Raw genomic sequence first — 14,271 nt, 5'->3', positions numbered from 1 at the left:
TGTGGTTACATCCCTCCAATAAAATACCAGTCGCTAGGTTCCTTTAATAAAGTGCAGTGAATAGCAGATTTCTTTTTTGACCTACAATTTTTAATAGAAGTGTAGATACCTCAGAATATTCCTTTTTTTTTAATTTAAATACCAGAAATAAAGCTTAGCACCTGTCTTCAACCTGGACCCCACTGAGGAAGCTTACAGCACTCCCCAAGACCCCCTAGCTGGCAAGGGCTATATGTTCCAATAACTAAAGGGTACAAAAATGCCCCAAAAAATGAAGGGTCAAAATGTAATGAAGATTAATTATGTGTGCCCCCCCCCCCCCCCAATAACAAAATCCTGGCTACACCCATTTGTGTTAATCAGTAAATCTATATCTATACAATGCATATTTAGGGGATCTAGATTTCTTGATATAGACAAAGTCCTCTGTGATAAGTTGGTTCAAAGATATATCTTGACATCTTTTTTGTAGCTCTTGACTCTAGTAAGCTACCTAGATCTATGTATATAAAAACATGTCATATTATTAGATGGCTGCCTCGTCATGTGGTATGTGTGCTGGACTGTTGTTTTGTCATCTCGATGGTCTAGGGTTCATACTCTGCCTGCTGCCATCCCTTGTCATCCTGTGGGAGAATTGGACTAGGGAGTAGATTATCTTTAACTCTGAAATAACCTTAGAAACATGTAAAACATTTTACAAACATTGAAAAAAGAAATAAGAGTAGGCCTACTTCTAAATGTAGTCTCATTTCCCCCCATTTTTTGTTAAATATATATTTTTAATATGCATATTTTTTATTGTATATTTATTGTAAATCTATACTTTTAAGTTTGTGGAAACCCCCTTTTAGAATGAGACAGTTAACTCTCAGTAATTCCCACCCTAATTTAATATTCACTAAAACAGAAAAAAAATAAGAGGGCTTACAGTATGAGTAGTGAGAAAGTTGCAAAGAAAGAGTGATAGAAGAATCCATCTATTGCACTCTAGAAAAATGTAAAGATATTGGCATTTGTCAGTGCACTTATTTTGTTGTTCATTGCAACACTTAAGCATTTATAGTTTTCTAGGTTTAGTTAAGTAAACAACCATTTAGTATGTATCTATATAAAATTATTTTTGGCTTATGCTCAAGCAAATTAATCATTGCTTAATATTATTAAAATTTAAATAGGCATAACATAGATGTAGATCAAATATATGTAGGCCTATCCCTATTAAAATAACCAGTGCACTGTTTTTTTGTTCCACACACTGAATATAGCAATGTGCAGGATGTTCACCTCCATGTATTTGTCCAGGCATCAAAGGATTACCAGTAAGTTAATTAGTTATCTGAATTAGAAATGTATTTTTAATCTTTTAAAAAAATTATTATTGTTTTTTTAATGTTTTCATACAGGTATACCTGATGGATCATTTAGATATATTTAAATTTAAGAAGATTTGCATGCATAAAGTAAAGAATTGATACTCTATTTATATCTTATTTGATTAGATTGTTTTATTTTAATAGTGTCCCCTCCTTTTTTCTGTACTCAATATTCAAGAATTTAAACTTAGATATATAAACTATTCTAACTCTAATCTAGATATACTAAATTTAACAGTACAATGAATGATAAAATGAGATGACAAAAGTAACTGTAGTAACTAGTGTCATAGTTAGAATGTTTATTATAATGTACTGCAAGAAGGCCCAGTTCAAATATTAAATTTAAATATAAGTGATTTAGTCTGAGTTCTTTTTTAATAATAATTAGAATCATGCTAAATTTAAATCTATGTTGCTAAGACTTTCAGTATGTGGAATACAGTGGATTAATAGAAAGTTATAGTTGTACCACAAGATTTTTATAAAAAGCAAATAGATCTAGATCTAAAATTTCAGTGTAGATTAAATTAATATTTATTTTTTATAGGGAGAGAAAGGCTTGCCTGGTCTAAGAGGATCAGAAGGTTTTCCTGGTCATCCAGGACCAGAGGGACCACCAGGTCCACCCGGCAGGAAAGGAAATGCTGGTGAACCTGGTGCTGAAGGGCCTAAAGGATTTAGGGTAAGTTAAACACATTTAAATTTGTGTATACTCTAAAAATTGTTGGTAATCAATGCTATATTTTTTATAATCATAATTCATAATTTTTTTTTTGGTTGACAGGGTCCAAATGGTTTGGAAGGATCTCAAGGCAATCCAGGAAATGATGTAAGCTTAAGACTATAGTTTTAATAGACCTATTGTTACTTTTTTAATAAAAAGAAATATTACAATTTCTAAATAACTAGTTACCTGTTTTCAATTATAAATAGAAGAAAACTACCGTGCCTATTTCTTGTAATGTTAAAATAAAAAAAAAATCCATAAAACATAAATTTAAATGTATAGAATCAACAAAACAGTATGTTATCTTGTTCTCATAAAAAAATTGTTAGCACATTACTGAGCATTGGTTAACTTTTATTAATTTTTTTTTTCATGTCTTAAGCAAACCATCCTAGCTCTTTACTTCAGTGTATCTGTTCAATTTTTTTCACTTTCCAACTTATACACTCTGAAGGTGTTTCTTATGTTTTTCTACTCCCTTTTTTTATAAAGCACTCTGTCTGTCTGACTGGTAAAAAGTTTGAACACACTATTTCTCCCACACCCAATCTTGGATCAAGCTAAAATTTTGCCCAATTATTTCTTTACCTGACAACAAAAGAATCAATTAAAAAAATTAGCCAATTAGTTAATTAACTATTGGTAATTAATTATTTTGTTTGGTATCTCAAACAAGGGAAAGCATTTGTAATTGACTGAAGTGATGGTATAAGCTGAATTTAGTCCCCTTTATATGTCTTCTCAGTGAACACAAACCTGAAAAATAGGATGAGACTATAGAAACAATAGATAACTATACAATCTTCCATGTTCATAAGCCCTCCACTAACAGAGTGGTTACCGTGTTGGCTTGAGAAGCCTGAGAAGGCTTGAGCCATGAAATCAAATTCAGGTCATTCCACCTTTTTAAAAAATTTTTATAAATTCTTTTTTTTTTTGTTAGTCTAGATCTTTTACAAATTTAATGACATGACTGATCCAAAACTAATTGATACAAGTACACTTAATATAAGCTTTGTTTATTTAAAGTATTTTTTTATTAGTGTTATTTTATTTGTGTTGAATTCAGCATGTTACTATTATGTCTTTTCTAGTTTACATTTACTTTTTTTTTACATGTCTGCATTTGTTTTTAACTCTCTAGGGTCAAGATGGTTTGGAGGGACCTATGGGTCCTGATGGCTTCCCAGGATGCAATGGTACTAAGGTAATTTCAGAAAGCACTTTAAGTTTTAAAATATACATTTAGCTTAACAGTAAATTATAATAATTGAATTAATTTGTTTGTTATAAATAGTATGTAAGATATAAAGGTTTCAAAGCCTTCTCCTGATGGAGGCTGTGCTCTTCTATTGAATTCAAGTAAAGTGTTTTAAAGACAGCAATGAAATATCTTTACTGATACCTCTACCACACAAATGTCCATGAAGCATCAACATCACAATTCATTGGAGTGCTTGCTGGAAAGGTTGAAATCTTCTTTAAAAGACCATGTATAAAATCCCTGCTATTGGATGTAAAAATGTTCCCTTACAGGTCAAAAGCAAGGGATTTCCTAACCTGCTGAAGCAAGGTTTAATGGGTAGGGAACATAAATACAGAAAATTAGACCCAGTTTTATCCTTTCCACTTTCAGGGTGCTGTGAGTCAAAGATTTAGACTGAATCATCTGGAATTAACTGAGTATTTGCCCATCCAGTAATGGGTTATAATAGTTGATTTAGGTACACATGTCAACATAAACACAAATAGCAGTACCAGAATTAACAGGTGTAGCTATATTTGTTTTCATAAACATGTGTAGCTATGATAATATATAGACTTGGATATATGTTATTGTTAAAGGAATAGTCATGTTAACAAAAATAGATTACAGGAATAGTCATGCAACATAAACAGTTGTGGCTATACTAACAGAAGTGAATTAAGTATATTATGATTTTTTCTGATTGACAATAATATTTGTATATAACTTGAATTTTTCTTGTTTTTCTAAGGGTATAAGAGGTCTACCAGGTCCGTTTGGGCCTGCTGGTCCTAGAGGAGAGCCCGGTGTACAAGGCTTTAATGGCATGAAGGTTGGTAGTGACTTCAGTATAGTGTTTGTTTTGAAAGTGTTGACTTTTAGCAAGCATAAAAATATATTTCTCATTTCATAATTCAGGTCTAATACATTCATTTTATTATAACTATGTCTATCCAAGAACTATTTTGTGCTGGAAATCACCCACAAGAAAAAATATAATTGTCTTTAATTAACATGGACAGTTAAATAAACATATTGATATCGGTAGGACACACAAAATCTTAATTTTTTAACTTTTCAAAATAAAACCTGCCTAACTTAATAAAATATATTTTAAAGAAAATAATTTTATTGCTTTGCTTATTGTGATGATCAATATTTATTTTTTGCTAATATGCATCATTATGATTAACATGCCATTTTTAGGCTGAAAGCTAATAAACTATCCAAAAATATGTCAAACATCTATTCTACATTGTTTTATTTACTATTTGACATTGATTAACTGACTTATGTAAGATCTTTCTGACATTGTTCGACTTACTGCTTATTTTAAAGATACATGTCACATTGTTTAATTCACTGCTTTTTTTAAAATCTCATTTCAAGGGTGACCCTGGAGAATTTTTAGGCTTTGTAACAGCCATGAAAGGTGAACCAGGTGTCCCAGGGCGTCGTGGTCTGACTGTAAGTAAAAGTTTATGTGTCATTCTACAACTGTTACATCAAACACACACAAAATTAGCATCTCCAACACTAAGCAAGCACTAAAAAAAAAACGGGAAGGGGGGGGGGGGCAGATATCCTAGAACCACCTTTGCAATGTTAGGCAGATACCAAGATGTTTAGTTATGCCTGGAACAAGATGGTAAGGATGGCTCTGAATGGGGTTCAATGGAGACACTTGGTTGAAATCTTATACTTTAGGCCCTTAAGTATGATAAATCTCCTATCCTCAGGCATACAAACAGAAAAACAATATGTTCGATGTTTTGGCTGATAGCAGCTAATAAAATTGTTAATTTATAGTCACTTTGTTCAAACTTTCTTTTCAAATAAAAATATCAAGTTATTCTTAAATATTTTGACTGTTGTTTTTTTTTACCAATACCTTTCATCTGCACAGTTTTAGGTTACATTTATACAATGTCATTCTTTGCCTACAGGGTCTAAGAGGCTTGAAAGGTGACAGTGGTCCTTATGGTCCTCGTGGTGATCCAGGTCTTGATGTAAGTTAGTAAACAATGGTATTATCCAGTAAATGCATATATATAGTAAACAATGGTATTATCCAGTAAATGCATATATATAGTAAACAATGGTATTATCCAGTAAATGCATAGATATGTGGTTCTTTTAATATAGATGCTGCAGGAAAATTATATATATTATATGATTCTAGAGTAGTTTTTGACATTATTTCAGGTTTAATTTCACATTGGATCTCAATTTACTATTCAGACAGAACTATTTTTTTTTTACCTTTGAACCTAAATATGGGATGATGTTTATTGCAGTTTATATTTTGTCATTTCAGGGTATACCAGGTAATGATGGATTCAAAGGTGATAAAGGAGATATTGGCTTTTCACCTGAGCCAAAGGGAGGCCAGCCAGTAAGTGCTTCTAATTTTGTCTATTTATCTTTACACTGTCACTAATTTTTTAACTTTGCTTGGCAAAACAGTTTTTTTTGTCTTAATATTTTTTATTTTTTTCTAACTCTTGATTTTAGTTTCATGAAAGTATTGACTAGCTTCATTTAGTCTTGAACTGTCTTGAAGGATTTCTGAATTCTTTGGTGTCTTATTTCTAAATTCTCTTTATTTGTGTTTTTATATGTGTCTTATTTCTAAATATTTATATTTGTGTCTTTATATGTGTCATCATTCATTTTACTGAGACATATCCTTATCCCTTATATCTCTTATTTTCTTGACTGAGCCACAAGCTCTTTCACTTGACATCATTCCTTTAAATGAAACACAAACTTTCTATATAAAATGTTTTTAGAAAATTTCTTTGACCAAACCTCAGTTGTGGAATGACTACAGTGTATCTCATAGATATGAGATGAAAAGCCTGGGTATCAGAACATTGTTGCACATAGCAGTTCTTCCCTCTCCTCACAGTTTATGTGTCCCAAAGGAATGGTATTATCTAATACAGTTTGAGATCAGCAGTTTCACAGGTCCTACCAGGATATAGCATGGTGTGATGCAAGTTTCATCTGCTCCTGTTTTTTTCTTCAAGCTTGATTCCGGAAGCCTTTCCCGTGTTTGGGTATAGCTGCAAGGCAGCAGAGATTTGATTCAGAGTTTTTGTTCTCGTAGGTGGGAAGCCAGCCAAGGCAAAAAAGCCCCTCCTGCCTGAAGCATACTAGCTAAGGCGCATTAAAGGCACTACGCCTAACAGCAGAGTTTCTCGCCAAGGCTCTACGAGAGGACTAATCCTTTCAGTCTTGTTACCAATTGGAGTTCATCTCAGGTTAAGTTGCCAGTTCCTTGCCTTTGCCCCTTCTCCTGTCAATGATTACAGTCCAGCCAAACCCAATATCTAACCAACACATGAAGATGAATTGAACTGGTTGTCACAGGCTATTTGAGACACATACTATTGGAAGTATTTTATAGGTATTGGAGTGCTTATATCCATTAGCACTTCTGGCATATAACAACTTGACAGAATCTGACTCAACCAGGGCTGTACATTTCTCTATATCACTCCCTAGTCTGAGAGAAAATCTTTCTTCTTACACATCTCCCTTGAGCTTTTGTAGATCTTTTCCTTGACTTTTCTTTGATGAGACTTCATAGATCACTACTTGGCTGAGCTGTTTCTACTGAGCTAGTACCTCTTTCCTTAGATGTTTCTATTGACTGAGCTACTACCTCTTTCCTTAGATGTTTCTATTGACTGAGCTACTACCTCTTTCCTTAGATGTTTCTATTGACTGAGCTACTACCTCTTTCCTTAGATGTTTCTATTGACTGAGCTACTACCTCTTTCCTTAGACCGTCCCGAGACATGACGTTAAACTGCGCTCCTCTTTCCTTAGCACTTTTGGAGCTCAAAAGTGCCCTACTTCTTTTCTATCATTGTGTCTGCCTCCTCTTTTCCTAAGTCTGCCTTCATTGATCATCACACTGTCTCCTTAACTTTAAATTCTCACTACGTCCTAGACCAGTCCGTTTGCCGTGGACTGCGACGGGTAAGGGGGGATAAAGAGATCCTGGTGTTTGAGTGGTGGCTATCTGAGGATAAACCACAACAACACAATACTTTGGCTCCAAGTTCCCCTAGACCTGAGACCCAGATGGCCCGCTCTGGGTCAACCGGCTGGTCATGCCGAGCTACCAGCATAGGTCGTCGACCTATGCTGGAGGGCGGTGGCTGGAGGGTCAATCAGGGAGCTGCTGTATTGGACACATGTCCGATGTAGCAGCTGACTGAGTATAGCACCTGTGTAGCCCTGGCGGGCTCATTCTGGACATCCGAATGGCCCGTCCCCTTGTTGGACTCGATGGAGGGTGGGGAGCACAGGTGCCGAATTAACCAAAATATATATGGACCAAAAAACACACACAAAACTACTTGCCCCAGACCTATGTCTGGGCAAGAAACGACGAATTGACGATAAAAAAGAGGAGGTCGCAAAAAGCTGTGCCACCTGGCCATCATTTCTGGTGGTTAGATGCACAGAGGAGGGAAAAAGCCTGACCAAGTTGAGCCCTTTTATTATCTATAAGGGACTCAAGTCAGTAGTGGGAGAGCCCAAGAGTGTGTCTAAGCTACACAAAACAATGGAACTCCTTGTAGAAGTAGACAGCAAGACACACTCTGATGGGCTTTTAAGATGCAGAAGACTCTGTGATCTCCAAGTGGAAGTCATGCCACACAAGAGTCTGAACACCAGCAGAGGTGTAATCAGCTCTAGGGACCTACTGGAATGTTCCGAGAAGGAAATAGTGGAGGGCATTGAAGGAGTCACCCATGCCCGGCGCATTACCAGGCGCAGGGAGGGTGAGGAGGTCAAAACCGCCACTATTATCCTCACATTCGGAACTAGGACACCGCCAGAGTATGTGAAGGCAGGATACCTACGAGTTCCAGTGAGGCCCTACATACCTAACCCCATGAGGTGCTTCAAGTGCCAGGGTTATGGACACGGCGCGGCAGTCTGTAAGAGGAACACTGTGTGTGCCAGATGTGCTGGAGAGGGTCATGAGGACAAGGGCTGCACAGCCCAGTTCAAATGCCCAAACTGTCAAGCTGGCCACTCAGCCTACTCCAAGGACTGCCCTGTGTGGAAACAGGAGGTTGCCGTGCAGGAGTACAAGGCAAGAAACGGATGTACCTTTAGCCAGGCGAAATCGGCTGTACTGGCCCTACCCAAGGGCCAATTCGGCTTGACAAAGACTTACGCCCAGGCTGTTGCTAAGAAAGGAAGATCCATAGCCACACAGACGGACACATTGACCCCACCACCCCCTCCTCCTCCCCCAACTCAGAAGAAAACACCGCCAAAGAACACACCTCTGAAGAAACAAGAAAGCCCTGTTGTCATGCTAAAGAACAGGTTCTCTGTGCTCGCTGATGAGAGCATGGAGACTGAGCAGCATGTCAAAACCAATACTCCGGGAGAACCCGGAGACATCATGTCTGACACAGGTTCTCCTCAGAGAACCCAGCCAGACACCCCAACCTCTACTGAGTTAGAGGTTGACCAACTCCCTAAGGGGAGAAATCAAAGCGGAGAGGATGCCCGAGGTGAGAGAGGAGGAAATAACCTCCGCTCTAACCAGAGGGATCTCCCCTCTCCAGAGAGAAAGACTTCCCCCAAAAGGGGGTTGTCCTCCTCTCCATCCAAACCCAAGAATAAAAATACCAAGGTCACTGGAATAAAGGGAAACCCCCCCCGGGGGCCTCCCAAGGCCAAATAGCTCCAAGTAGGTCATCTAGAATAAGCCATGGATTCCAGAATTGTACAGTGGAATTGTAGAGGCCTCAAGGCCAATTACGAGGAAATGCAGCTACTGATGGACTCTGAGACTCCTGTAGCTGTCTGCTTACAGGAAACATTTCTAAAAGATTGCATCAGCTTCCGAAGCTACCGTGCTTACACCAAGAATGTTGAGGATGCAGAGAGAGCATCAGGTGGAGTCTGTATCCTTGTGAAGGATAGCATCCCCCATGAGAGGGTAGAACTACAGACCACACTACAGGCCGTAGCAGCTAGGATAACCCTTCACAAGGTTATCACTTGCTGCAGCCTGTATCTACCACCAGGCGCTCCATTAAACCGAACAGACATGGAGGACCTATTGAAACAACTCCCCCGGCCTTATTTAATCCTTGGGGATTTCAATGCCCATAACACCATGTGGGGATCCAACAATACCGACACAAGAGGTCGTATGCTGGAGGATATCTTCCTCCAACATGATTTATGCATACTTAATGATGCATCACCGACCTACTTGCACCCAGGAACTGGATCATTCACATGCATTGACCTCACCGTATGCGTCCCCGGACTTCTGGACGATTTTAAATGGTCAGTTAGCAATGATCTACGGGGAAGTGATCACTTCCCAATCATCATTACTAACAATCTCCCTTCATTGGGACGACCTCAGCGGTGGAAACTGAATAAGGCCGATTGGGAACAATTCCAAAAAAGATGCTCTGAGGATATCACAGAAAATATCCTCCATGAACAGAACCCAGCTGATACCTTTGCTAGCAAGCTACTAAGTATAGCCAGGAAAGTTGTACCCCTAACCTCTGCAAATCCAAAACGGCCTAGCAAACCATGGTTTGATACAGCTTGCAAAAGTGCTATTGGTGATAGGAAAAAACGACTGGCTGCATTTATAAAGAATCCTTCCCAGGAAAACCTAAAGCTATTCAGGATAGCTAGAGCAAAGGCTAGACAAACCATACGGTCAGCCAAAAGGAATTCCTGGAGAAGTTTTGTCGGCAGTCTGGATGCCAAAACTTCTGCTAGAGCGGTTTGGAAGGCAGTAAGGCGAATCAAAGGGAAAGAATCAAATGCAATAGGGCATTTGAAAAATCAAGGACGAACTGTCACGTCCCCCAGAGAAATAGCTGACTGCCTTGCATCCTCAATAGCAGAAAAATCATCCACTGCACACTACACGCCAGAGTTCCAAAAAGTCAAAACCAGGGAGGAAAGACACCCCATTGATTTCAGGTCAGAGAACAATGAAGACTACAACAAACCGTTCTCGCTTGAGGAACTGAGGGAATCGCTGGACAAGTCACATGACACAGCGCCTGGAGAAGACGAAATCCATTACCAGTTCCTCAAGCACCTTCCCGAACTCTCATTGGCAGTCCTGCTAGGGGTCTATAACTGTGTGTGGCAAACAGGCGCTTTCCCAAACAGCTGGAGGAAAGCCACAGTTATACCGATACCTAAACCGGGAAGAGACGGCTCTGACCCAGCTAACTATCGACCAATAGCACTAACAAGCTGCATCTGCAAAACCATGGAAAGAATGATTAACAGTAGGCTGGTCTGGTACCTGGAAAGGAATAAAGTGATCTCAAACTACCAGTGCGGATTCCGGCAGGGGCGGACAACAACTGACCACCTGGTAAGGCTGGAAGCTTATATTAGAAATGCATTACTCAGAAGAGAACATCTAGTAGCTGTATTCTTCGATATAGAAAAGGCCTATGACACAACCTGGAAACATGGCATTCTACGTGACCTGGCGCTTATGGGGCTTAAGGGACACCTCCCCCGTTTTGTGGAGGAATTCCTGAAAGATCGAAAATTTCAGGTTCGAGTGGGCAACTCCGCTTCTGACACTCATGACCAGGAAATGGGTGTACCCCAGGGCAGCATTCTGTCAGTCACCCTGTTCAACATTAAAATAAATAGCATCATAAATGCGCTGTCCCCTGGCATAGAGTGCTCTTTGTATGTTGATGACTTTGTCATTCTTACTTATGGGAAAAACATGAACACCTTAGAAAGGAAATTACAGTTATGTTTAAACAAAATTCAGGGTTGGGCAAACTATAATGGTTTCAAATTCTCAGACTCCAAAACAGTTAGTATGCATTTTTGTAATCTAAGGGGACTCCACCCAGACCCTGAACTATTTATACACAAAAAGAAGATCCCTGTCGTGAAAACTACAAAATTTTTAGGCCTCACCTTAGATTCCAAATTTAATTTTCTCCCCCACATTAAGGAACTTAAGAAGAAATGCCAAAAGTCATTAAACATACTAAGAGTACTCAGCCATACGGACTGGGGAGCTGACAGAGATACCTTGCTGCTGCTCTATCGGAGTCTAATTCGATCCAAGCTAGACTACGGATCCATAATATATGGAGCAGCAAGGAAGTCGTACCTAAAAATACTGGAACCAATACAAAATGCTGCCCTGCGTCTCTGTCTCGGCGCGTTTCGTACATCACCTATCCCAAGTCTCCATGTGGAGGCTGGAGAACTCCCCATGGATATAAGAATGAAAAAGCTTGCAATGCAGTATATAGTCAAGCTAAAATCCAACCCCACGAACCCTGCTTTTGACTCCATATTTAACCCCACAGAGGTAGAATTATACAATCGAAGGCCTAACGTCATACAGCCGCTGGGCCTTCGAATGAGAGAACCCATCCAAAATTTAACCCCACCCATTGACCAAATCTCTAAAATAGAAACCCCTCAGAATCCTCCTTGGCTAATGAATAAACCCAAATTAAATTTATCCCTCCTTAATTTCAAAAAAGAAAATACAGACCCAAGCATACTACAAGTCCACTTTAGGGAACTGCAGGAGAGCTACGGAGATTGTGGCACCATCTACACAGACGGATCCAAAATGGAGGGAAAGGTCGCGTGTGCCTGCTCCTTTCGGAACAAAACAATCTCCCGTAGACTCCCCGATGGCTGCTCCATCTTTACGGCCGAATTGCACGCAATATTGCTTGCACTTATGGCCGTAAAAGCATCAGAAAGGAGGAAATTTATAATCTGCTCCGACTCCAAATCTGCATTGCAAGCTTTGGGGCGGATGAAGACTGACATCCCATTGGTACATAAGAGCCTGAAGCTGTTGGACCTAATAACAGCCGACCGTAGGGATGTCACCTTCATCTGGGTCCCCTCCCATGTTGGCATTGAGGGAAACGAAGCCGCAGACAGAGAAGCAAAGAGAGCCCTAAATCATGCGGTGTCAGGAACCCAAATCCCCTACTCGGACCTGAGACAAAGTATTGCCTCTGCCACCTATCGAGAGTGGCAGAACCGATGGGAGGCTGAGACTCACAGTAAACTCAGGCAGATTGTGGCGGATGTCAGGTGGCGGCCCACATCTAAGGGTCTGACAAGGCGTGGTAGCACAACCATGTCCAGACTTAGGATTGGCCACACCTACATCACGCACTCTTTTGTACTGAAGAGAGAGGAGCCCCCACTTTGCGAGTACTGTGACTCTCGCCTCACCGTGGAACATATCCTCGTTGATTGCCCCAGATACCAGGATGTCAGGGCGAAACATTTTAGAGCCACTAATCTAAAAACACTATTTAATAATGTCGACCCTGGGAAGGTACTGGGCTTTATTCGGGAAGTGGGGCTATCTACGAAGATGTGATTTCTGAATTTGTGAACATACACTATTTACATTAGATTTTTACCAAATATTTAAATTTTTACTACCTTTACTATTTTAACTGTGAATAGACCTTAATTTTAATTATATTACTGTATAGAATCTGGCCCTTGCTGTTTAGAGAGAGAGTAGTCCTTAAGGGACTGCAGGCACGACATGGCCTAAATTGTGCCGATGTGCCTCAAATCAACAAATCAAATCAATCAATCTTTCCTTAGATGTTTCTATTGACTGAGCTACTTCCTCTTTCCTTAGATGTTTCTATTGACTGAGTCAGTATCTCTTTCCTTAGATGTTTCTATTGACTGAGTCAGTATCTCTTTCCTTAGATGTTTCTATTGACTGAGTCAGTATCTCTTTCCTTAGATGTTTCTATTGACTGAGTCAGTATCTCTTTCCTTAGATGTTTCTATTGACTGAGTCAGTATCTCTTTCCTTAGATGTTTCTATTGACTGAGCTACTACCTCTTTCCTTAGATGTTTCTATTGACTGAGCTACTACCTCTTTCCTTAGATGTTTCTATTGACTGAGTCAGTATCTCTTTCCTTAGATGTTTCTATTAACTGAGTCAGTACCTCTTTCCTTAGATGTTTCTATTGACTGAGTCAGTATCTCTTTCCTTAGATGTTTCTATTAACTGAGTCAGTACCTCTTTCCTTAGATGTTTCTATTGACTGAGTCAGTATCTCTTTCCTTAGATGTTTCTATTGACTGAGCTACTACCTCTTTCCTTAGATGTTTCTATTGACTGAGCTACTACCTCTTTCCTTAGATGTTTCTATTGACTGAGCTACTACCTCTTTCCTTAGATGTTTCTATTGACTGAGCTACTTCCTCTTTCCTTAGATGTTTCTATTGACTGAGTCAGTATCTCTTTCCTTAGATGTTTCTATTGACTGAGTCAGTATCTCTTTCCTTAGATGTTTCTATTGACTGAGTCAGTATCTCTTTCCTTAGATGTTTCTATTGACTGAGTCAGTATCTCTTTCCTTAGATGTTTCTATTGACTGAGTCAGTATCTCTTTCCTTAGATGTTTCTATTGACTGAGCTACTACCTCTTTCCTTAGATGTTTCTATTGACTGAGCTACTACCTCTTTCCTTAGATGTTTCTATTGACTGAGTCAGTATCTCTTTCCTTAGATGTTTCTATTAACTGAGTCAGTACCTCTTTCCTTAGATGTTTCTATTGACTGAGTCAGTATCTCTTTCCTTAGATGTTTCTATTAACTGAGTCAGTACCTCTTTCCTTAGATGTTTCTATTGACTGAGTCAGTATCTCTTTCCTTAGATGTTTCTATTGACTGAGCTACTACCTCTTTCCTTGGATGTTTCTATTGACTGAGCTACTACCTCTTTCCTTAGATGTTTCTATTGACTGAGCTGCTACCTCTTTCCTTAGATGTTTCTATTGACTGAGCTACTACCTCTTTTCTTAGATGTTTCTATTGACTGAGCTACTACCTCTTTCCTTAGATGTTTC

General features: G+C 39.0%; 1 protein-coding gene across 2 annotated transcripts in view; it reads left to right on the top strand.

Moving 5' to 3' along the window:
- The window catches only part of LOC106057174 (collagen alpha-1(IV) chain-like), a 74,409-nt gene that overhangs the window by 10,145 nt on the left and 49,993 nt on the right, over nucleotides 1–14,271 (top strand). For both annotated transcript variants that reach the window (XM_013214266.2, XM_013214265.2), the window contains 8 exons: nucleotides 1,269–1,322; nucleotides 1,927–2,061; nucleotides 2,164–2,208; nucleotides 3,251–3,313; nucleotides 4,104–4,184; nucleotides 4,742–4,819; nucleotides 5,299–5,361; nucleotides 5,670–5,747. In XM_013214266.2, the coding sequence (XP_013069720.2) occupies nucleotides 1,269–1,322; nucleotides 1,927–2,061; nucleotides 2,164–2,208; nucleotides 3,251–3,313; nucleotides 4,104–4,184; nucleotides 4,742–4,819; nucleotides 5,299–5,361; nucleotides 5,670–5,747 (597 nt within the window). The remainder of the gene's footprint in view (nucleotides 1–1,268; nucleotides 1,323–1,926; nucleotides 2,062–2,163; nucleotides 2,209–3,250; nucleotides 3,314–4,103; nucleotides 4,185–4,741; nucleotides 4,820–5,298; nucleotides 5,362–5,669; nucleotides 5,748–14,271) is intronic.

This window comes from Biomphalaria glabrata, chromosome 15, assembly GCF_947242115.1.
Source record: "Biomphalaria glabrata chromosome 15, xgBioGlab47.1, whole genome shotgun sequence".
NCBI lineage: Eukaryota > Metazoa > Mollusca > Gastropoda > Planorbidae > Biomphalaria > Biomphalaria glabrata.
The sequence above is the reverse complement of the archived record's forward strand: the minus strand, read 5'-3'. Positions and strand labels throughout refer to the sequence as shown.